This window comes from Cimex lectularius, unplaced genomic scaffold, assembly GCF_000648675.2.
Source record: "Cimex lectularius strain Harlan isolate CLEC.00 unplaced genomic scaffold, Clec_2.1 scaffold108, whole genome shotgun sequence".
Classification (NCBI taxonomy): Eukaryota; Metazoa; Arthropoda; class Insecta; order Hemiptera; family Cimicidae; genus Cimex; species Cimex lectularius.
In genome coordinates, this window is record NW_019392680.1 from 384,270 (window position 1) to 407,998 (window position 23,729).

At 32.5% G+C, this 23,729-nt stretch overlaps 3 protein-coding genes, 1 long non-coding RNA gene and 1 other non-coding gene across 9 annotated transcripts; 4 read left to right on the top strand and 1 right to left on the bottom strand.

Moving 5' to 3' along the window:
- Positions 1–4,578: 4,578 nt before the first annotated feature.
- Positions 4,579–6,595, top strand: LOC106668004 (cathepsin D-like). Its single transcript, XM_014396364.2, has 9 exons — positions 4,579–4,792; positions 4,902–5,031; positions 5,105–5,225; positions 5,284–5,402; positions 5,461–5,660; positions 5,718–5,840; positions 5,911–6,061; positions 6,224–6,316; positions 6,386–6,595. Exons 1-9 carry the CDS (start codon positions 4,599–4,601, stop codon positions 6,542–6,544), a joined length of 1,290 nt encoding a protein of 429 aa, XP_014251850.1. The 5' UTR covers positions 4,579–4,598; the 3' UTR covers positions 6,545–6,595.
- Positions 6,596–8,260: 1,665 nt separating this feature from the next.
- Positions 8,261–9,853, bottom strand: LOC112126475. Its single transcript, XR_002909992.1, has 3 exons — positions 9,611–9,853; positions 9,243–9,469; positions 8,261–8,495 (listed from the first exon to the last, which is right to left on the bottom strand). It is a non-coding gene; the product is annotated as an uncharacterized LOC112126475 (long non-coding RNA).
- A 3,328-nt stretch (positions 9,854–13,181) lies between these two features.
- LOC106668057 (aspartic proteinase A2-like) lies at positions 13,182–16,563 on the top strand. Its single transcript, XM_014396474.2, has 9 exons — positions 13,182–13,339; positions 13,507–13,636; positions 14,009–14,129; positions 15,318–15,436; positions 15,517–15,716; positions 15,775–15,897; positions 15,961–16,108; positions 16,182–16,274; positions 16,347–16,563. The coding sequence occupies exons 1-9, from the start codon at positions 13,272–13,274 to the stop codon at positions 16,497–16,499; spliced, it is 1,155 nt and encodes a 384-aa protein (XP_014251960.1). The 5' UTR covers positions 13,182–13,271; the 3' UTR covers positions 16,500–16,563.
- A 1,837-nt stretch (positions 16,564–18,400) lies between these two features.
- On the top strand, positions 18,401–18,473 carry Trnae-uuc. The gene has a single exon. It is a non-coding gene; the product is annotated as a tRNA-Glu (tRNA).
- A 792-nt stretch (positions 18,474–19,265) lies between these two features.
- On the top strand, positions 19,266–23,458 carry LOC106668059 (short transient receptor potential channel 5-like). Of its 5 annotated transcripts, none has more exons than XM_014396477.2 (16): positions 19,266–19,472; positions 19,719–19,773; positions 19,827–20,522; positions 20,580–20,726; positions 20,785–21,119; positions 21,179–21,405; positions 21,461–21,603; positions 21,656–21,926; positions 22,011–22,113; positions 22,172–22,388; positions 22,443–22,521; positions 22,573–22,673; positions 22,749–22,857; positions 22,926–23,038; positions 23,101–23,205; positions 23,288–23,458. In XM_014396477.2, the coding sequence occupies exons 3-16, from the start codon at positions 20,196–20,198 to the stop codon at positions 23,384–23,386; spliced, it is 2,376 nt and encodes a 791-aa protein (XP_014251963.1). In that variant the 5' UTR covers positions 19,266–19,472; positions 19,719–19,773; positions 19,827–20,195; the 3' UTR covers positions 23,387–23,458. The 5 variants fall into 5 exon arrangements, with proteins under 5 accessions (XP_014251963.1, XP_014251962.1, XP_024081386.1 ...); XM_014396476.2 differs by having other exon boundaries at positions 19,266–19,445; XM_024225618.1 differs by having other exon boundaries at positions 19,456–19,472; positions 19,719–19,726.
- Positions 23,459–23,729: the final 271 nt, after the last annotated feature.

Below are 23,729 nucleotides of genomic sequence, written 5' to 3' on the forward strand. Positions count from 1 at the left end.
AAAGATGAAAACTAAACAGTTTATTTGCTTCAGAATTCAATGGGACTGAATAAACATTTTAAATTCCGTAAAAGGTAAACATGGAAACATCCTTTATCCTTATTTGGATTAAGGATTAAGTGGGTAAGTGTTTAAGTGTGTATGATTAAGTGTTTTTCTCCAATTGATATTCTCAATTTAAAACATAGCATAAACAAATATTTATTGATAAAAACCACGAGACAAATTAAGGGCAGAATTTTCTTTATCGAAAAAATAAATAAAAAATCAATAGAGTGGAATTTTTTGGTTGTCAGTACAGTAATGATAGTTTGGTGTTTCTAGTGTGTGTTGAAAGTGAATCTATTTATTAGCGTGAACGTTTAGCGTAAGATGGTTGATGGCGGAATATTGAGCACCTCATCGACCCTCACTTAGGTTAGAATATTGAGTAATCCACTTCCTTAACTGAGTGAATGGCATGTAAATAAGAACGAATGGGGTGGTTTTGGGGAAATGATTGTGTTGGGGGATGAAATGACCTAACTGACAGCAATCGGTGGCTGGACGGATAGGACCGAGGTCCCCAGACTGCCAACACATCCATTCCATGTTTCTATTTTCATGTAACTCAGTCGGACATAGATTTCTGGCAGAGACGATGACCAGCCGTAAAAATTTATTTTGAACCACTTTTAACATTGATGATTGTTCGGCTTGAAACATTCCATGCTGGGCATGCGTATAACAACATCGGATTAATTACGCTCTTAATAATAGTAAATGTTGGATACCGTTATTCCATTCTCTCCCCGAGCAAAGAATAAAGTAATCGTATTGCCGCTTATGCTCTTGCTTACGATAGTTTTCATGTATGTGCCAAAATTTAATTTGGAATCAAGTGTAATACCTATGTAATTTACTGTCTTTGACCAATTAATGGACTTTCCTTCGAGTGAAATATTATGAAAGAGCAAGGGCTGACGTTTGGTGAACAGGATGCGACTGGTTTCGGATGCGATAATTGTTAACTTCCATCTAGTGCAAAAACACTAGGTTTTCGAGCTCCATATTAATATTTTTGACAATTGCACTAATCGTTCAGGAGGAATAGAAAAGAGCAATATCATCGGCGTATAATGCTAGTTGACAACATTTTGGTTTAGGCAGAGCCTTTAGAAAAATTCAAAAACGAGTGGGGCTCGAAAGTGACCCTTGAGGGACGCCGTCTTTAACAGTGAAATGTGATGAAAGAAGAACATGAAGGACAACTCAAAATGAAGTTGCAGGTAAGAGTACACGATCATTACATATTTTGGTGTATTATACTTAAGCATACTGAAAATAATTTCATCGTACCAAACGGTATGGCTTTGTTCAGGAGTATAAGTCCCATGTGTTTTTAATGTTATAACCTTCAGGAACGTGGTACTCAAGAATAACAACCAGGTGATTCATCTCTTCTGGATGGGATATGTTGAATTTTTGCTATCTCTAATATTTAACCCCTCCTCGCCGTATGTTCCTAATTCGACATTACATAAATAATTATATGTGCACATCTCACAAACGTGAAAGTATCATTGTATCAGATCAATAAAGACTGTTAATAAACTTTGATATTGTGTCGTATTAAGTTTCAAAATTCAACTGTAACTTTCTCTGCATTAACTTAACATACATGTTATGAAGCAACCTTCTTTACGCTACGAATTATAATTTAGGCAACAAACGGAGAGATGTTATATTTTCCATTATAAACTTGGACTTTTCTTTAGAACTGGGATTACGCCAAAATTCTTCTTTGAAACACGTTTTCTTCGTTCGAGGGAATAAGAAAAGTTTGCGGAATTTTCGCTTATATAAAGTAGATATGAAGTCATAAAGCTTTTCGTTCAGGGTCGTTTTAATATAAATTTCTCTATTAAAACAATCGAGATTTGTTCAACGTCGTTCCTTGGCAGAAGATTATATAATATTTATAACTTTTTCACAGTTGTGGCCTTTTCCAATAAATAATAAAACTATAAAGCATCAACTTAAAATTACACAAATTATTCATGCAAATAAATCAGCAAGATAAATAACTACCACAATTTAAAATGGAACTATTAGTTTAACGTGCTAGGAAGATGTCTAACTTCCCAGAGGTATTTACAAGACAAAATCGAAGAGTATGTAGTACCATTTGCCACATCAGTGAGAAATTCTTGCTAATATAGGATAATGCCATGCCCCATAGTATTGTGAATGACTACATGAGGTTCGAATTAATTGCTTGGTGTTGCCAGGTCGAAGTCCAGATATGAACACGATGGAACACATTTGGGACCAACTTAAATGACGAATACGACGGTGAAACCGAAAAGAGAGAGTTGGAAACGTCTGTTCTAAATGAATGGGAAAGAATTCCTCATGATTTTATCAGAAATCTGTTCCAAGAAATGCAAAGGCGTTTAACGGACGTGATTCGAGAGGTGGAAATATTTAATTATTAAAGGGGACAAAAAAGTTTTTTTTACATATGATATTCGCTGATCGACCAGATAATCTATGTAGGGTTCCAATCTTCGTAGAGGTCATTAGACAGGTGAAAAAAAAAGAAGACTAAATGGTGGGTCAACGAGCTTTCAGCACCTTATAGTGCCATCATCAGGGCCTATTTTGTTACAAATTCAAATAAGTACACAGTAACACACAATTAACAATTAATGTAATAAAATGATATACATACTACCTCGAGGATGAAGAAAACGATTAACATGGAAAACTATTGTACAAGCATTTTGGGTTTAAGGTTATGAAGCACATGGCCAGCATAAGACATTTTTGATGGAGAAAACAGACATCTACATAAAATTATAAGAAATTATTAACATACAATATTTATATTTAACAATGAAAACAATAATTTATAGTAAAGTAAAGCAATACCTCTCTACAAATCCGTATGACTAAAAGTCCAACTATTTTTTTGTTCTGACTAGCAATTTCTTACAGGTTCTGCCAAGGTGCCGAAAGCTCAGTGAACCCAGCATTTAGTTTTCTTTTTTTACATATTTATTTGTTTGTGATATTTCTGTTTTGTATGTGTGTTCTTTGTGCAATATTTTTTTCTTTTTTTTTAAGAATTAGCTAGTAAGCATTTTCTTTTTAAATTATGTTATGCAAACTATGAATAAACTTAAATACTTTAAAATGGAAGGGTGGTGCGTTAATTCTGTCCATCAGTATATAATGACAAAAATAAATACAGTTTTTCTTTTTTTACAAACCAGTATGGTTTCAGTATTTATATAGTACAGTATTCAAGATTTTTAACATAAAAATAAGCAAGAAATATTAATATTTACTTCTCTTGAAATCAGAGTGTAGCACTAATGAAGATTTATGATAATTGAAATGATGGCGAATCTATTTAGGCACTGATCTGGCGCTCAAGGAAGGTCCAAGTTTCCAATTGAGAACCGCTAATACGAATTTTTTTTTCCAAAAAATAAAATAATGACACCCCGTGGTTGATAATAAAATAAACTTAGATTTCTTATAAACAAGGAAATAATTTAGCAATGTGAAAGCACAAATTTTGCAAAGAAAAAGTTTTAAAACTATAGTAATCAATTATTCCCCTTTTCTGTTTAAATATAAAATAAAGTCTGAGAGTGCACATTTTAAATTTACAGAAGAAAAAGAGATATTACTTGTCGTAAACAGCAGAATAAAATAGTAAATGATCTACAAAAAGGATTTATATTATTCAATTACTCAGTAATCTGTTCTATGCTGTAATAATTTTTTTATTCACAAAATCCCATTTTCAGCACTAAAAACTCTTTGTACTGAATGATTTTACACTGACATCATGCATTCTGCAATCTGAGTAAATAACAGAAACATTGCAATATGTTATATTTCAGCATCACTATATTAGAATGTTCAGATCTTCCTGCTGCTAATGCTTGCTGGTTTTCCTGTTAGATACCTTCATCACCTTGCAAGCCTCAACAAAATATTTCATATATATGCAATTAGTTTAGGGTTTTAAAGATAGGTTTTTATTTTTGGGTGTTCATTGGTCATAGTGATTTTTCAAAATATTTATATTTAATTGAATGCCATGTGGAAATGTATTCACATATAATCGTAGTACACCATAGATAAGTCAAGACATTTTTTTTAACAATTGGAATGAAATGTGTGCAATCTATGCTGGGAAAATTAGTGTGGTTGATCTGCATGTAGCCATGTTTGAAAAGGTCAATAATTTAACCTGTTACATTTGTTTAATGTTTGAATGGTTCATTTCATTTTTATTTATTTTATTTTATAAAAAGTTTTCTCATTTCTAGTGTATAGTTTTAAAATCCAGTTTTAGAAGACAATTTATAAATGTTATTCATATTTCTTTCACTACTTTCTCAGAATCATTTCCACCCTTAGGTATATATCAAAACAAAGAAAGTTAGTAATAAGTTGATTTTATAATAAATCGGGTTTTTTTATCAGTAACCCAATTTTTTTATCAATCTGTTCAAAGCTTTCAAAATAATTAAAGTGAGTTTTCATAATTCTATAGATAGTAAAGGGAATAACTAACACCTTATCACTGTTTACTCTGAATGATTACATTAGGTTTGAAGCAAGCCATCCAACATTTGAAATCAGACGTATATTTCTTTTCTGTAATTGAAAGAAGCATTTTTTCACTTTGTTTTGTAAATTTTTCATGGAATAATAGAATCATAATGAGGTTAATTTTAGTATTAAATGTATTAACCATTCTCTTTGAGAGCATCAGTGGAGCAGGACTAAAGTAAGTAAGAGTCAGGTAGTAATGTTATTTAAATCATTACAATTGTTCTATTTAATTAATTAAATCAGACGCAAACATTGTCATTGAAATTTATGTATTAAATTTTAAGAGTATCGCTTAAGAGAACATATGTCACAAGAGATGGACAGTGGTTGAAAAATGTTAAAACCCAAAGTAAAAGATATACTCAATTTTTTGAAGCTGGTTCTCCCAAAGTAGCACTTACAAATTATCAAAATGTGAGTTGTCACTGTTCATATATCAAAAAAAAAATATATATATATATATTATAAATTTCAATGAATTTGAAAGGTTACCTATTATGGAGAAATTGCACTAGGCAATCCGCTACAGAAGTTTAATGTAGTTTTTGACACTGGCTCATCAGACCTTTGGGTACCTTCCAAAAAGTGTTGGTGGTCACTGGCTTGCTGTAAGTTCCAAGTTTACAAATAAAATAACACTTGTAGGAATTATTATTATTTTTTTAGGGAACCACAATACATACAACAGTGATAAATCATCTACTTATGAATTAGTGAAAGATGCATTTTCAATTCAATATGGTACAGGAAGTGTACTTGGCATTGTAGCTCGAGATTCACTTTGGGTAAAATATACTGAACAAAAATCAGCATATTATAACATCACTCATTGTTCAACTACAGATAGATAACACTGAAATAAAGCACCAGCAATTTGGAGAAGCGACAGCAGAATCTAGGCAAACATTCCGTCCAGCTAAATTTGACGGAATTTTTGGTCTTGGCCTACCGGATCTGTCTACAACTAATTCTTTGCCACCAGTTTACAACATGGTACACCAAAGATTGATAAGCCATCCTGTTTTCTCAGTATATCTCAACAGGTATGTTACAAACTATCTGCTAAGTAACTATTTAACAGATTTATTGTGCTACAATAGAAATGAGTCTTCAGCCCATGGAGGTGAAATTTTATTTGGTGACATCAATCAAGATTACATACAAGGTCCCCTTTCAGAACATCCTGTAATTTCTACATCATATTGGATGATATTTATGTCAAAGTAATGTTTTTAATCACATTAGTCAAGGGGTGTGTCTGTGAGTTATTTAATTTTGTTTTCCAATTTATAGTATAGAAACTACAACAGGAGTTCAATGGTGTGAAAATGGCTTCCAAGCAGTTCCTGACACTGGTAGTTCACTTGTGCTTGGACCATATGAAGACATTATTGAAATACTTGAATACATGGGTGCTCAAATTACACCTGAGGGCTTAGGTTTTGTAAGTGTCTTTTTTTCTTCTCATTATTTTCTTTTCAAAAAAGATTCAGTTGAAGTAAAGTAAAATATTATTTTTTATGTTAGAATTTTAATATAAGTATTTTAATGTTAATATTAATCAACAGAAAAAATATGTGATTTTGGGTCTTTAATGTGTTTATAGGTTGACTGTGATCATGTTGACACCCTTCCAAATATTACATTTGTCGCAGATGACAGAAAATTGACACTACAAGCTGAGGACTATGTATTAAGGGTACAAGAATTTAAATTTATTCATAATGTTTCATACATTATATTGCTCGCTTATGATATGTAACTGCAGGGTGAAGAAAATGGTTCTACTTATTGTCTTGCTGGATTCAATGCTGTCAGAAATTTGGATTTTTGGATACTAGGAGATGTGTTCCTTGGGAAATTTTACACAGTATTTAAAATAGGATCCAACCCAACAGTCAGTTTCGGTGACCTGAAGAAAGTTTAAATATGTACTGTAAATTTTCTGTATCGTAAATAAAGTAAACAGCTTCAAATATAAAAAATTGTAAATTTTTATATTTTAGTGCCATTAATTAAAATTTTCTATTATATATATGCATATAAAGTTTACAGTGTATGATGTAATTTAAAGACATTTGAGAAAAAGGAAAGAAAATACTGCCACCCAAAATCATGTTGGAAGGTCTAAAGGAGGAAGGTGAATAATATATATGTAAGTGGATGAAAACGCGGCGGCTGAAAAATCTCTCAATATTCGTTTGTATTTCTCTAAGCGACAAGAGATGAGTCGGCATAAGCGAGTAACTACTTATTCTTGTGTAGGGAAAGGTAAAGTTCTAGAATTAAATAAACCAAAGAGCATATTCATTAACATTTATTGTACACAATTCTGTCTCTTAATGGTACCCAAACAACAGAATCTTAATCTAAAAGTCAGCCACAACTCTAAATCTGGGATGAGTCTATCAACAAAGGGAGTTACCCCAAACAACGCTCACCACGATTAGTGTCCACAGTATCTGGTCTTTTCTCTTGACCGTCGAGTTGGCTCGATGGGTCGCAACGGCTGGTCCTCACTGGCTCTGGCTAGCTGAGTTCCCTTGTTTAATCCCAGACGGAGTGTGGCTGCTTCTCTTCCGGATCGACTCCTGGAATCGACTGTCCTTGGTCGTGACTGCCTGGGGTGATTCTCTGGTTTCGACTGACTGGGGTGAGTCTTTGGTTTCAACTGACTGGGGTGATTCTCTGGTTTCGACTGACTGGGGTGAGTCTTTCGTTTCGACTGCCTGGGGTGAGTCTCTGGTTTCGACTGACTGGGGTGAGTCTTTGGTTTCGACTGCCTGGGGTGAGTCTTTGGTTTTGACTGACTTTTGATTTCCCAGTCGTCCCTTTTATATCAGGTTCTCTACCAGAGTAGGGGTGGAAAGGAAGTGCATAAATTGGGGGAGTTCCCATGCCGAGAAGGCCGGCGAAGTTGGATGTCGTGCACAGGTTTGATGCGACCCCAATTTACAATGTCCCACGTGGCTACATATTTTTGACTGTGACAACCCTTCACCACTAAATAACTAGACGATAGTTATTTATTTGATCGGTTGTCCAACTATTGCTACTTTATGTTCTCCAGTTTCGTGGGAAACAGGACGTGGGTCCAGCCTGGGTCTGCCACACCCTTCGACGTTCTTATCTATCTGTCCAACTGGGTAATTATTTCAAAGTTATATTTGCCAGATTTGAGGGGGGCGTCACGTCGTTCCTGTCTGAGTGATTGCCCATTCAGATTTACAAACTTTGTTCCCTTCCATCGTTTACCCTAATTTGTTCTTATATTAACAACTAAAACTTATCCCTAAGACAGAGACCGGCTTACATATATAAAAAACCATACATAAATCACAAATCATAAGACTTGTTTTAAAACATCTTAGACAATTCCAAATTTTTTTTCTAACTAGGCTTCGAAGGTGGAAGATATAATACTTCCATTGTAAGAAAGCTTGAAGGGCTGTGAGTCCTAAGTGAATGTTCTTAATATGGATAGCCCACTAACGGAGATGTAAATTTGCCTGAGGTGGTAGTAGGATGAGGTGTATTGCCCCAAAAACCTGCTAATGAGGACAGGCAGATTTTTGAAGTGAAATCAAACTCTGTTGCAAAATATTGGAGTTAAGTATTTCTAATTAAGTAGTTACTTGCCTCTTCCAGTTCTTTGATGATAAGTGGATTGATTTTCGAGATTCTCTTGGCGTTGTCTAGGGCTGATAGAGCAGCTTCTCAGTGTGGACTCTCTTTTGCATGTTGGTTTTAAAGCAAAATACATATGCTACTGTGCATATTGTCTTCTGACAACTAGAGATCCTCTCCAGTGTTGTTAATCAAAATTTCATGTTGACTTCTCCTAGGCCTTTGACTTGGTTGATCACAGTGTATTACTTCTAAAACTCAAAGAATTTTTTAGCACTACTAGACTCCTATGGTTTCATAGCTTTTTATAAAATCATCTTCCAAGAGTTTGAATTATGTCTAGCTATTCCTCTGAATTTGAAGTTAATTCACATATAGGATGATGGATCTGTTCAATACACTACCCAACAGTATATATATATAATAGATATAAAGTTTGAACAGAAATTTGAGAGGAACACGTTCAACAACAGTCTATTAGTACATCTGGTGAATATGTATATGTGGATGTAGTGGATGTATACAAGATGTGCTGGTTGATTGTTGTTGTTGTGTATATACATGTATGTATGATTAATTAATTTTATTTACAATTGTTTTTATTTACTTGTCAAATCCCAAATATTATTTTTGTATTCAAGCATTGGTATCTAAATTATTTCATGTTTTAAATGCTCTTTGTCTTTCTTGTAAATATTGTGAAAAATGGGCTAAATACATAAATACTGAATAAAGAATGGGACCAAAGATGCTACCTTGTGGAGCATCTGCCTTTGATATAATTGATAAGGAAAACATTAAAACAAATAAAAAGGAAGCTTCTCAGAAACAAAATAAAAAGAATCAAGGTTGATGTAATCAGCAGCAAAGGAATGGAGCAGGGTGAGGATTAAATTTCAACTTGTTTAACAAAAAAATAACTTGCAGTCAATACAGAAAATATCAATCATTGAAGTAAAATAAATTAAATCGAATCGACCTGAATTTGTTCAACCTACAGTTTATAAAAGTAACCAGTTGAGGTCGGCCTGAAGGGTGAGCTATAGTTATACTCCGGTTGTCAAGCCCTGAGGAAATTAGATCAGCAGAAAAAAGGATCATTCACATCCATATCAGGAAGAGTTTATTCCCAAACCTCCCCTTTCTCTCAACCATATATGAATTCATTCATCTTGTTATGAGAATGACCGAATCGTTGGCATATCATATATTAAAACCAGATAGGCTGAAGGAAAAGGAAAATAATGTTAATAGTCTTAAATAGAATATTTACCAAATCTTTAATACTTGGCATGGAATTTACCCACCTGTCATCAAAAAGAAAGTATTAAAAAAAATATATTAGACAATAGAATTGTCAAATTACCTTTTTTAAACTGTATTATTCATTTTTTAAATATAAAATCTCACTTCTGCATGTTCTTTGAGTTTTACATTTTTCTTTCATTTATTGTTTGTTTTACTTTTTGTACGTATGTACTTCATGAGTTAGAATAAGATTTCATGAGTGCATCGCAGTTAGCATCAGTAAGATTAAAACAGTTCCTTCAGTCATAGTGTTAAAAATAAATATTGTTTCATGAAATCTTAAGTACCAAGGATCTCTGAAAAAATGGTTGGTGAAACTGAACAATTTTATTCTGAATTTTTATAGATTTTTGTTATCTCAAGGTTTACTAATTTTAATTACTTTTACATGTATAACTTTAACATTAAGCAAACAAGAAATTGCAATTATTGTCCATTTTATCTACCAATGATATTACAAAATCTGACAGATACCAGCAAATTAAAATTTGTCATTTGTAAAATTGAATTAATCAACTACCATTGGTTTTTATCTAAATAACTCTTCAGGTAGTTTGTTTATTTATTTCACATTCAGAATAATTTCTAGTTTTATAAAATTGATTCTTTAAAAGTAACTGAAAATATTTTTGTTTAGAAAGATTTTAAAGAACATAAATAATAAAGAAAAACAAACTAAAAGTTTTCAAACTGGCATTACCATTCTTTTCTGTTGTATTAATTAAATCTTCTCTTGATCCTCCTAAATAGTAAACAAATTTTTACAATATTCTCTTCTCAGAAAACAACAAAATGTAGAATTTAAATTTACTACTGGCCCAGATAATATTCCTGTGTTTTAAAACATATGCAGAAGGCTTCTTCCTTTGACTCATCGATTTGACACATCATTAGCCACTGGGAACCTCCCCTCAATCTGAAAGACTTTTTAATTATTCATTACAATTTACAAAAGCATAGACAAATGTAATATTGAAAAATTACCTTGATGTCGCTAAACTTTCCTCTATTCTTAAACTATTTATTTGAAAGCCTAGTTCATGATTATCTTTCCCCTTTTCTTTTTCAAAAGCATCATCATCTCTCAACAAGGGCATTCCATTGAACCTAACTTAGTACTGACTTTTTATATATGAATTTAAAAATGAAAACTCAAGTTGACACAGTCTGCACAGACAATGGCGAAAGCTCTCAATCTAGTTAATTTAACATGTATTATCTATGAACTCATGTTTTATATAATAGGGCAACCATTCTTGTAATGGATTCAAAACTATTTAACAGATAGATACTTATCAGTATCGATAAACAATTCATCCTCTCAACAATTTCAAGCTACAGTGGTGTACCTCAAGGGTTGCCCCTCAGTCCTTTAATTTTTGTCGTTTAGGTAAATGATGTTACAGATATTTTTCTAAAGTGATTTTTTTACTCCTCACAGATGTCATAAAAACCTATTGCTTAATTAAATCTGTCAATGATGTAACACGCATGTACTTCAAGAAAAGCTTGTCCTTTCCAAATCATACAATTTCATTGATGATAAAGCTATTAGCAACAAGGTTTTATTATTAGAATTTGTAAAGATTTCAAAAATCAATTAGTTATAATATTTTATACATCATTAGTATGGATCCCTTCAGAATATTGCTCAACAGTTTGGCCGCCTCATTTAATAACGCTAAAAAATTCTCTGAAAAAAGTTCAACATTTTTTTCACTTTTTGTAAATGAAGGTTCTACTTACAATTTGTTGTTTACAACTATCTGGATTTCAAGCCTTAAATTCTCAGCATCAAGTTGAACAATTTATAAGCACGTCTCTACAGGAATTGTACTGGTCACTCTTACATTACTCTTACAATTCATGTAGAGGGATGTGTTTGAACTCCCTCAACCTGATGATGAGTGTTTAATCCTTGAAATCCGGATAGTTGTAAATAACAAACTGCAGGGGGTGTCGGTGGCTGCAAAGGTTTAAGCGTTGACATGGTGCTCATTACATTAAGATAAAGCTCCTGACATACATAAAAATGGACTTTTTTCAAAAGCACCACCACCCTGAGGGTTGATATGACCTCTGCTCTTATGAACCCTTGTAAAAAACCATCATTTAGAAAAAATGAATCTTCATACTCACCCTACCTACATTATTCTTATAAATTCTTTATATATATATTTAAAGGCAGAAAACTTGAAAATTAAAATAGATTACACACCCATACATTCCCTTTGCAATTTAGAAACACTAGTTATTTTCTTATACAATTATTACAGAATTTAATAGATTGTCCAGAATTACTATGTAAAATTAATATCAACATTCCTTGCAGCTATAACTAATATAAGCTCTTTCTTCATTTATTAACACAGAACTAGTTATGCTTATCCAAATCCTAAAGAATTGGTGGCTGCAACAGCTTAGGAATTGACACAACCCTCATCACTGTAAAGTAAAGGTCCCAGGTTCTAATCCAGTGGCCCTGCATTCGAACCCGGCATACTTACAAATGGGCTTTTTTTTTCAAAAACACCGGCACCCTGAGGGTTTACACGACCTCTGATGTTNATATAAATAAGTAAACAGACTTCAAAGAACATGTAATTAATTGCATGATGTCGATGTTTTTCATACTGTGTAATATATAGTGGCCTTTAAATAAGGATTATTTAGAGATCGTGAGATGCAGTCTGGTGTGATGTAGGTTTTGAAAATTCTTTTCTTTATCATGCAACATTTTGGTCTTTATTGAGATCAACTTCAGGGCCTGGGATTTATAAACATTGTTTAAATTATACAAATACATATAAGATATGACTATGAATTTTACGATGATATACACAATGTAGAAATTTTAGGTTTAATTAAACTTATTATTTTTATCTAAGATCTTAGTTGAGATAAAAAATTAGGTCACAAGTCTAACCAATTGTGCTATCGTGGCATCATGTGGTTAGAGCATCGGCATATTGAGCCGAAGGTTGTGGGTTCAAATCCCACTCGAGACACTAACTTTTTCATCTAAAGGATTGGCACGATAAAGAAAATGTTTTTCTAACCCTACATCACACCAGATTGCATCTCACAATCTCTAAATATTCATTTAAATAATCTCATTTATATATTTTGTTTGCGCTTTTGTTCATTTTGTTATTGTTCTATTATTACTTGTATTTAACTTGTGCTTAGTTTTATCTACGAGTTTGTATTAGAAACTTGACTACTTTTTTCTTTATCATTTATAAAAGGCTTAAGCCATTAATTATTTATTTTTTATTCTTTTTTTTTTTTTAATGAGGGTATTTCAACTATGAGGTTATATGAATCCCCAGGGTGCTGCGGTTTTGGCAAAAAAGCCCATTTGGAAGTATGTCGGGTTCAAATGCACAGCTGCTGGATTTTCCAGTTTTAATTTAGTATTGAGTTTTACAAATATTTGATTTGGTGTTAAGATTTTTATCTTCTATTTAATAAACCACGCTCTTAAATTAACACATAAATATCTCATTGATATATTTTTTATAGAAGTAAAAACGTTTAATTACAAATAGTGAAATATCTTATCCTTGTTTGCTTTTGATATCTTGCAATATTTTCATTGGACCATCAAACACCTTTTATAAATATTGTGAATAAATCTATAAAACAATGCATCGACAGTGTCATTACTAAGTTGGCCTTTTGCTGAATGCTGTTCATCCTATTAGTCAAAATTTAACATGAATATATTTTTCATTTTGGCAGCATTTGCTGCTTCTCTTGTGTCAGTTAACTGTGAAGGTTTGAGGTAACTCATTTTGAATTTTGAATTAGGTCAATTATTTTTTGTTTGCCTGTTGTCGCATATTTCAACTTTTTGGTGACTTACAATCATTTTGAATTAATTATCACTTATTATTAATAATAGAATGAAGAAAACTAACAAAAAACTAAACTTTTTCATTTTTAATACAGACTGTCACTAAAGAGAGCGTATACAAGTAGAGATAGAGAGTGGTTTGAAAATGTTAAAACCCAAACCAAGATGTATACAACTCTTTTTCAAAATGGCAAAATGAAGGAAACACTTATAAACTTTAAAAATGTAAGTAATTAATTAGTTATATATAATACATTATTAACAGAGATCTTTGATTCTTGGAAAGCAAGTATATGTTAAAGCCTGATAAACTGTCCTTATGATCAGTTCAACATGTGTTCACTGTCTCTCAAACAAACAAGCTAAAATAAAATTTAAAAAAATTAAACTGGAAAAAGTATTCATAAGCATTATTAAAATTTATTACAGTTGTATTAATGGATTAATTTGGAACGGCTATATCTTGCTTTGTAAACAGAGCAACTTCTATCCAGATTTTATCATAAACCTACTTTCCAGAAATTAATAAAATGTTGGTTATCCCTTACATAAAATAATAAAATTACATAAAAATAATAAAATATGTTCAATAAACAGGTAAGCTATTATGGAGAAATTGCACTAGGCAACCCACCACAGAAATTTTCTGTAATATTTGATACTGGTTCTTCAGATTTATGGATTCCTTCTAACAATTGCTGGTGGTCTTTAGCTTGCTGTGAGTTTATTTATAATTATCACTATATATATTATAACATTATATTTTTATGTCTCACAATTAAGTAATAATAATAAAAATAAAATAATATCATGTCGGCATTTCTGGAAATGGAAGAGGTGACCAACAGGCAAGGAATCTACACATGCGACCCCTCAGGATTTGCTTCAGTGAGGTCTTAAGCAGGGCCAGACTTGCACTGAGGACAGTGCTTTGACTTTTTTTACGGACAGGTGCAAGACTGGCAATTGTGTGGCATGTTCTGTGAATAGTGATGGTGTGGCCACCTTCTGGTCATTGCAGCATATAAAGCTAAAGCATATAAAGAGCTGTATGCAATTTGGCACGCTCTCGAGGGGAATGGACTGAGGTGGGCTCAGCATTCCATGTATGTGCCAACTCTCTAAGCGCTGCCTGGGGTATACAAGACAGGTTCTCTGTGGATACTAAAACTGGAGCACCTCAGAAAAACTGCTTGTTGTCTGGGTTCCTGGACACATTGGCCTGGAGGGTGCAAACATATGCAGATGAGGCGGCGAAAGCCGGGATGTCCCACCCTCCAGACAAGACATTGTGATTAGGCCCTTTGACAATAAGCTCACAGCAAAAAACATGATAAAAGAGAGATGGCAGCGTCAGTGGGCAGGGCCGTATGAGAAGCTCTTGTGAATTAAGAGTATAACCAGTACATAACCCTCAGAGAACCTGAGCCAGAGACGAGGGATCAGCCTCACCCAATTGACGATTGGCCATATGCGGTTGACACACAGCCAACTGTGTATAGGTCGATGGAAGAATTCCAATACTTCACCAAACAATCTGAATGAGTGGAATGCATGAATGTATTTATAAGTATTTATTTGTACGACTAATTTATAAAATTTAAGTAGGCTAGTGTGTTTGGGGCTTTCGATAATATCTCTTTGGCTTAAAAGTCCAATTATAATATTAATGGGGCATCGGTAGCCGCAACAGTTTAGGCATTGACACGGCGCTCATCACTGTAAGGTAAAGGTCCCAGGTTCGAATCCAGCGGCCCTGCATTCAAACCCGATATACTTACAAATTGGCTTTTTTTCAAAAACACCGGCACCCTGAGGGACCTTTGCTGAATGACCTCTGCTGTTACAAACCCTCGTAAAAAAAAAAAAAAAAATAATAATAATAATGTTGGATATTATTCTTTAGGGAACCACAGAACATACAAAAGTTGTAAATCATCAACTTACAAAGGTATAGGAAAAGATTTCTCAATTAAATATGGCACAGGAGAAGTATCTGGATTTGTATCTCGTGATTCCCTTTGGGTAAGGTGCATTTGTAATTTTGTTGCATGAATAATTAAGTTATTGGTTATAATACAAATTCTGAAATTTCACATATTCAGATTGACTCTGTTGAAATTAAAAACCAGAAATTTGGCGAGGCAACATCAGAAACAAGAGAGACATTTCGGCCTGCTCGATTTGATGGAATTTTAGGTTTGGGCTTACCTTCGATCTCTACAACAAAAGCCAAACCTCCAGTTTACAATATGTTTGACCAGAAGTTAATCTCTCAGACAATTTTTTCAGTGTTCATCAATGGGTAAACAATGTTATAAAATTGTTTAGTGTTTGATTAAAAATTTACTTGTTCACAATAGGGATGAATCATCACAACATGGAGGAGAAATTGTATTCGGTGGTGTTAATTGGGATTTAGTTCAAGGCAAACTTTCACGTCATGCTGTTTTAGGTGACACCCACTGGAAGATAAAATTGGATCTGTAATGTCTTTTAGATATACCATTAAACATGTACATTGAAGGATAATTTGTTTTAATTTGTAGAATTGAATCTGAAAAAGGACCAACATGGTGTCATGGTTGTTCTGCTGTTCCTGACACAGGTACTTCTCTCATTGTTGGACCTTATAAGGAAGTGTTAGGTATATTTCAACATGTAGGTGCAAGTGTGTACTCAAACGGTCTAGCATTTGTAAGTATTTTTAAAATAATTCTATTTGTGATATTCACAAGTTTTTCCCGTGCCCAATTTTGATATATTTTAGGTCAATTGTGCCAATGTTACAAATCTACCACAACTAAATTTCATACTAAATAATACCATGTACTCCCTGGAACCAAAAGATTATATTTTGGAGGTAAAAAACCATTATCATTTCTAAATTTATTGCTTTTATTATTTGTTGATTTATTTTATTATTTAACTAAAGGTTGCAAATAATGGCCAATCATCATGCCTTGTTGGTTTTACCGCTGCTAGAGGTTTCGATTTCTGGATTCTTGGAGATCTTTTCCTCAGGAAAGTGTACACTGTGTTTAACTTTGGTTCTAATCCTTCAGTAAGCTTTGGTCATTTGAAGTAAACTGCAACTGTGATAATATCAGCCAAATGAGCTCATTTGAATAAATATTTGATTAATTATTGTTTTATTGTTTTTCATTTGAAACTAATAGCAATAGTTTTAACTCTTTATATTTTAGTGCCATTAATTAAAGTTTTTCTATTNATATAGTCTTCTGCACCTGATGTGCAGAAATGCATATATTTATAATCCACCATAGCATTTGATGGTGGTTTTCCTATCTGAAATGAATGTATTTATTAGTGTCAGTATTGAGTATGTGTGGGTGGGTTGTGACGGAATATAGAGTACCCCACAGACCCACCAAATTAGTTAGGATATTTCTTTGAGAGTTTTGTGTTTTGGTTGATTGTATTGGTACGAACTCCTTGTCTTGCTCTTACGAGACGGTGGAAAAGAAGGTACAGTATATGAAAATTACGGATTTAAGGATTTTAATTAAAATGGTAAAACTAAAAGTAATTCTATGTTGTTAGAAATGAAATTATTACAATTGTAAGAAACAAATATTTTCCAAGTATGCCTTGATTTGTTTTATTTCTATTACCCTGCACTCAACTGGGTCTCCTCCACAGCAGGTCTTTCTCCGACAATGTCCTTAGCGCATCTAATGCTAATTGGCCAATTTACGGCGGAGTCTCCTTTCCCGCTGAAAAAGGGGGGACACGCCCCCATTTCCACGGTTCCCATGCCACGCGATCTCCTCAGTCGTGACAGTATTTATTAGTGTGAGTGATGATTATGGGTCATGGCGGAATATCGAGTACCCCACAGACCCACTAAACTAGGTTAGCAATAAGTTAGGTGTTTTTTAGAGTCAAAGGGGGAGGCACAGGCTTAATATTAATACCCCAGTTGTTAGCTGTACATATGGTATGAAACTTTATAATCAGCATGAATGTATTTATTAGTGTGAATGAGGGCAGGCCTTCAACGGAATATCAAATACCCTGAACCCCCCCCAACTAAGGTTAGGTTAAATGAGTCTAGTCATAAATGTGCCTGATGTTTATAATAAACTTATTAATAGTAAACCAAAAACTACTCTCGGATATGATAATGTGACTCCTCATTTTCAGTTAGTGTTACTCAGCTGCTAACTTTGTTATATAGCTTGTCATCGAAAGAGTAGGATTTATGTCAAATATTTGTATGGTTAGCTATAAAACATCTATTTATAAGAGCAGGGATTAAAAACTTAAGTATTAAAAACTACCATCCCATCAATATCAGTTGCCCAATAGCAAAAGTATTTGAATCTATTATTTATTATAAGATATATACACTTAAGTCACAATTATCTTGCAACAATACGGTATTGTAAAATATAAGTCAGTATCCACCAATATTTTACTCTATCATAAACACAGATTACATTTACATTTTAGATGCATTTGATAAACATTGTTATGTTGATTAATTCACACAAACTTTGCAGAAGCATTTAACACTGCATGACATCACGATATTTTGATTTACGAAGTTGGAGGCATATAGTTTTTATGGCAGCCTTCTCTGCTGATTTCACTCTTATCTGGAAAATTGATTCCAAATAGACAAAGTTAATTTTTCTGAATCTTTTAAATTGAAAGTTACTTCAGGAGTACCTCGTCGTGTAATCTATTTGATTCTCGGCGACAAATGAAATAGCCATGGAGAGCTTTAGTGAAGTACACTTTATTTTAATTCATTAAATTCACTATTTTTAATGGTCCGCTGGACCAATTAATATCATTGAATTAATTAAGGTTTTAAGTTGAGATAAAAAAGTCAGTGTCACGAGCGGGATACGAACATATATGACGTGTCAGTGTCATGAGCGGGATATGAAAAATGGCAAAAAGGAGGGAAAATTCGAGAGGTGGGGTTGAGATGGGAAGTTAGTGCTCGAGAGGATCGAAGTCACGATAGCTCAAGTGGTAGAGTAGCGGCATTTCAAGCCGAAGGTCGTGGGTTCGAATCCCAATCGTGACCTTGACTTTTTTATCTCAACTTAAAACCTTAATTAATTCATTTTAAGTTTAACTGATAAAGCTCTAAAACTTCTCTGGTTCATAATTGGTTTTTGTATAGATTTTCAGAATAATTAGGTGTTAAAAGTGTTATATATTTACTCAATTAATTACATAATTTTTTTAAAATGGAAAATTTGTGTCACAGGCGGGATTCGAATCCACGACCATCAGCCTAATATGCCACTACTTGAGCTACCGTGCTTCGATCTCCCATGCCACAAACTTCTCATTTCAACTTCCTATTTTATTCCAATTGCAAGCAAATCGAAACTTCATATAGCATTTGTGGCCTGGGAGATCAAAGTCACGGCAGACGGTAGAGCTACACTTGAAACTAAAAAGTAAAAAAAAATGATATATTCCTCCATAAAAAATAATAGGTAATAATAAACTGACCAGAACTCTTCAAATGAATTAACTTTAACATTCCATTTCATAATTAGAAACCCTCAAAATTTCAACATAGCCTACAGTAGGAACAATTATATACTTTTCATTCTCCTATCAACAGAGTACAGAGACAAGCCAACTCCATTGATATACATTTTTATTTATAAAAGTACAAAAATAAAATTTAAAAAAATAATTCCATTTCGAAATCATATCTAGTCATAGTTATATATTTTTATACCCACTTATATTTGTGTTTTCTTATACATTTATTTAGTTATTACCTACAGTTTAACTCTATTTTGTGTTTACCTTGTTTTTATGCTTTTTTAGGCTTCTAAGCCTGTCTTTGTAATATATATATATATATTTATTTATTTATTTATTTATATATAAATCCCTATGTGTGATGAATGTGGTCTGTAGAGGTGAGGATCATAATCAGCTGCCTGCTTCAATGAACGGAAAAAAATACAATTTCTAGAGGTCAGCTGGCTGCCATCGTCGGGCAAGGGATGTGGCCATCTTAACGTGGCTTCAGGTTAGTGGCATTGGGCTAGTATCAACGGTACTTATGAGTCATAACAAAAGCAAAAGTAGTGGAAAAATTCATTTTATAATTGCTATTATTTTAGGTGAGTAGTTTGTTATTCTCGAGAATATACTTCAGTAAACCCTGGAAAATGGAAGGGTAGAAAAAAAAACTAATTACTTAATTACAAAAACTCTTGCTTTGTATTGTTATATAAAATATTTCCTCAAAAATAAATTTGAATTTAATCACCTGTTAATGGAAAACTTTCAAAATGCCTAGAAGACAGTGTAAGTCAAGTTCACCTGCACCACATTTTCAGTACAGAACTTCACGGGTATGTTTTCAAGCATAAGATTAACTTAGATACAACCACTTTCTATATTCTAGGTGGCAGATGCCGAGGAAGACCTTTTTGAATTAGTGAAAATGCTACCTATAAATTTAGACAGATCCTCAGCCAGGATCATGATTCAACTTTTGGAGGAGGAACTGTCTGCTGAATCCCTTTTTACACTGTACAAGCTGATAAAAGTCAGCTAATTTTCATATGTTAATAATAAAAGAAAATGGTGACTTGTTAGAAATTTGTACTGTGATTTTGTTTGCCAGAAATAAATTGATTATTGCATATTATCATTGGATTTGTTAAGAGTTAAGAAAATTATATAAAAAATACAATTGTTTAAATAAACCACATGTTTTCTTCTTAAAACTGGATTGGTATAAATAAGTACAAGCAGCAATCATAGAGTAATAATGGTTAAAGAAAGAAAAAAAAGTGGAATTAAAAATAACTGTAAAGCCCCATTGTGTTTTTGCTGGCATGGGAATCAGTCATCGGATCATGTCCCAAAATCTTGTCCAGCTTGTGAAAAACGTAAAAAGCATTCTAATGAGTTTCACAAGTGTATAAAGCAAGAAGTGGAACTCAGCAGTGGCTACACAGCAGAAACAGTTTCAACTTTTACTGAGGATTTAGAAAAAGAGAGTTCTCCAAAAGCAAAAGCAGCAACAAATAAAAAGCATAAACGGTATAAATTTGAGAATCTATCAAGATTTTTGAAATCAGAAAGTAAAATATTGGTGAGTTATAATCAATGCACTGTTATTTAGAGAAAGATAATATTTATATTATTTCAGTGTAATGAACCACAAAAGATAATTTTTCCACAACTACTTAAAAATGAAAAATATTTTCACACACTTGTCAACAAAGGTAATTTGGAAAAAGTTGACAAGTTTTTAAAAAATACAAGTAATTTTAACGTTAACTGCACAGATTTCCAAGTGAGCGCATTTTTAATTTAAAAAAACTATAATTATATATTTGTATGATTTGTTTTAGGGACAGACACCTTTGATAATTGCAATTAAAAATAACAATTTAGAAATGGTAAGATTGTTATTACAACAAGATAATATTACAATAGCAGATGCTATTCTTCATGCTGTGAAAGTGGGCAATGTTGAAATTCTTCAGTTAGTACTTGACCACATCAATACGACTAATTGCAGAATAGAATTTATGGATGCCCCATCCTTTGAATTTCCACCTTACATCACACCACTTGTTTTGGCAGCAGAAATGGGAAATTTTAAAATAGTGAGTTTGCTGCTAGAAAGAGGTCACTTTATACCAAGGCCTCATAAGCCGCAGTGCTTTTGTAAAGCCGAGTGCATGTAGGGCTTTTGAATAGTATATCTAAAATTTATTGAATCTTATTGATTGATTGATTCAGGCGTATTTTCAAGAGTGAGGATCCAGTGACTGTGGCAAACTCCAAACTTCATGTTTATAGTGCTCTCTCTAACCCTGTTTACATTTGTCAAATGGCAAATGATCCTATTTTAGCCGCTTTCAAATTATCAAAGGAACTTAAGACAGCTGGGTTAATGGATATGGTCAATAAAGTTAAGTATTATAAATTGGCCAAAGATGTAAGAGTATTTGCAGCCCAATTAGCAGGTTTGATCACAGTTTTACTGGGAAAGAAATGGACAATGTATTGTTCAATTTTTAGCACTTTGCTATAACAAAGAAGAAGTGGAAGTTATATTAAAAGAACAAAATGAATCTGAAAGGAAAACTACCTCATATACGAAGCTGAAGAAAGCGATTTTATACAAACAAAAGGAATTTATTTCAAGTCCTAATATCCAATATGTAAGAAGATAAATAGTTACATTAAAATGTCATATCATGTTTAATTTTTTAGAAAGTGGAAGAATTGTGGTCAGGAAGATGGTACACATGGAAAACATATTCTAAACCTTTAAAGTTGTTCATTATCTTTGGAAGAGTTTTTTGCCTGCCTTTTATTTTTTTGTCTCACTGTTGCTTTCCAACATCACATTGGTCAAATTTTCATGCTACTCCTATTAACAGGTTCATTAATTATTTATCAAGCTATTTTGTTTTTCTGGTTTTTGTCACCCTCCACTTTTACACTGGCAAAAGGGATGTGGATAAAGATTGGCAATTTTATGGTAAATTAATTGATACTAAAAAATTTCTTTATCAATAAGCCAGAGAAAGTATTTTTTAATTATGTACTTAACAAACACTTTCAGCTTATGAACCATATTTGATGTGGTTCACGTTTACATCAATGCTATCAAACTTTCTTTTGTGGTATAGGCAAGGTAGGAATTATTTCAAGTTTTATTTAAATAGGTGAGATTAAAACTTTAGTATATTACATAACACATTAAACATTGATAAAATTTTATAGGTATTGTATGGCTGTTGATGCATTATTTTTGATAACTTCTGTGTTTTGGTTGATGTCGATAAGTTCACATTTCTCAATGAACAACCTAGTTGAAAATAATCAGAATTTCTTCTATCCGAAGCAATTAGCAGAAAATTTGTTTGGAATAGCTGCGATTTTAGCTTATATAAAATTAATAATGTTTTGTCAAATGGAATATCACTTAGGACTGGTTTTGGTAAATTTATATTTTTCCTTCCATTTCATAATTTGTACTAATAAAACATTTCAGATTTTTATTGGAAAACTTTTAAAACCATTATGGTCTTTTTTCCTAATAATGTTTATCATACTAATAGCTTTTGCACAAGGTATGACTTGCTATGTGTTATATAAGAGATGTAATCTTATTCAAAATTTAGCTTCAGGAATATTCCATTCATACTATTCTAAATTGTTCTCAATTGAAACTGAAGAAAAAGATGGAGAAAGCTCATTTATTTCACCCTTTGAAACACTCAAGGTACGCTTTTTACCAAACTGGTTTTACATTTCTTTCATTTACTATTCAAAGACAGTTTTATTATTAAAATTATAGTATTTTCTGTTTGGAACATTTGGCTTAGCAGCATTTAAAGGTGAAAGCAATGCTTTTTTGAAAAATAAACCTATCTTCACCGAGGTAGTTGGCTTTGCTGTATTTATAAGTATGATTATTATTTTTATTATTAATTGTAGTATTGTTTAATTATTACTAATAATATTATTGGTCAAGGTTTTTTATGTATAATTTCTTCTCTCATGGTTTTTATGCTTGTCTTTATGGCAGCCAAATCTCAGAAATTATTAGACGATCTCAAAATAGAATGGATATACAGAAGAACTGAAGTATAACCCTATAAATTTTGTAGTGTTTTTTTGTCAATTTTTTATTATTCTTTTTTAAATAGTTAATACTGCACTTTATGGACTTGCCAATATTGCCACCACCATTAAATGTTCTACCAACTATAAGATATTGTATTACAACATACAAATCACAGCATAAAAATAACGTATGATATATATTTTATTAACTGTCATGTTCAATTTTTTGTTAAATTAAATATTGATGAATATGTAATTTATTTATTTTAGGAGATGGAAAAGGGCCTTTTGCAAGATGAAAAGGACGAAGAATTATCCAGTATTGTAATATCCCAACTAGTACAGAGATATTTTGCAAAAGCAAGTTAAGGAATTGTAAATGAAAAGAATAATTTATTGTTAAATCCATAACACTTGTTTTATACAAATGTTTCAATATAAATTGGCCAATTCCAAATATGTTTTTTAAGCTACCTATCATACTAAAATACATAGAGTATTTTTCATGTAAAATGGATGGGTGTTACATCTCATCCATTCGACTAAGCTAAACTTATAAATTTTCCTCCTTAATAGAGCCGATAAAGCTAAGTGATTAGATTATATAGGAGCTGGCCTCTTTTCCACCTGTGCACCGTGACCAATATTGGTCTACTGTGCATTAAACCTATGTGTCCAATCTATATACCAATCATTATATCCTACATCATAA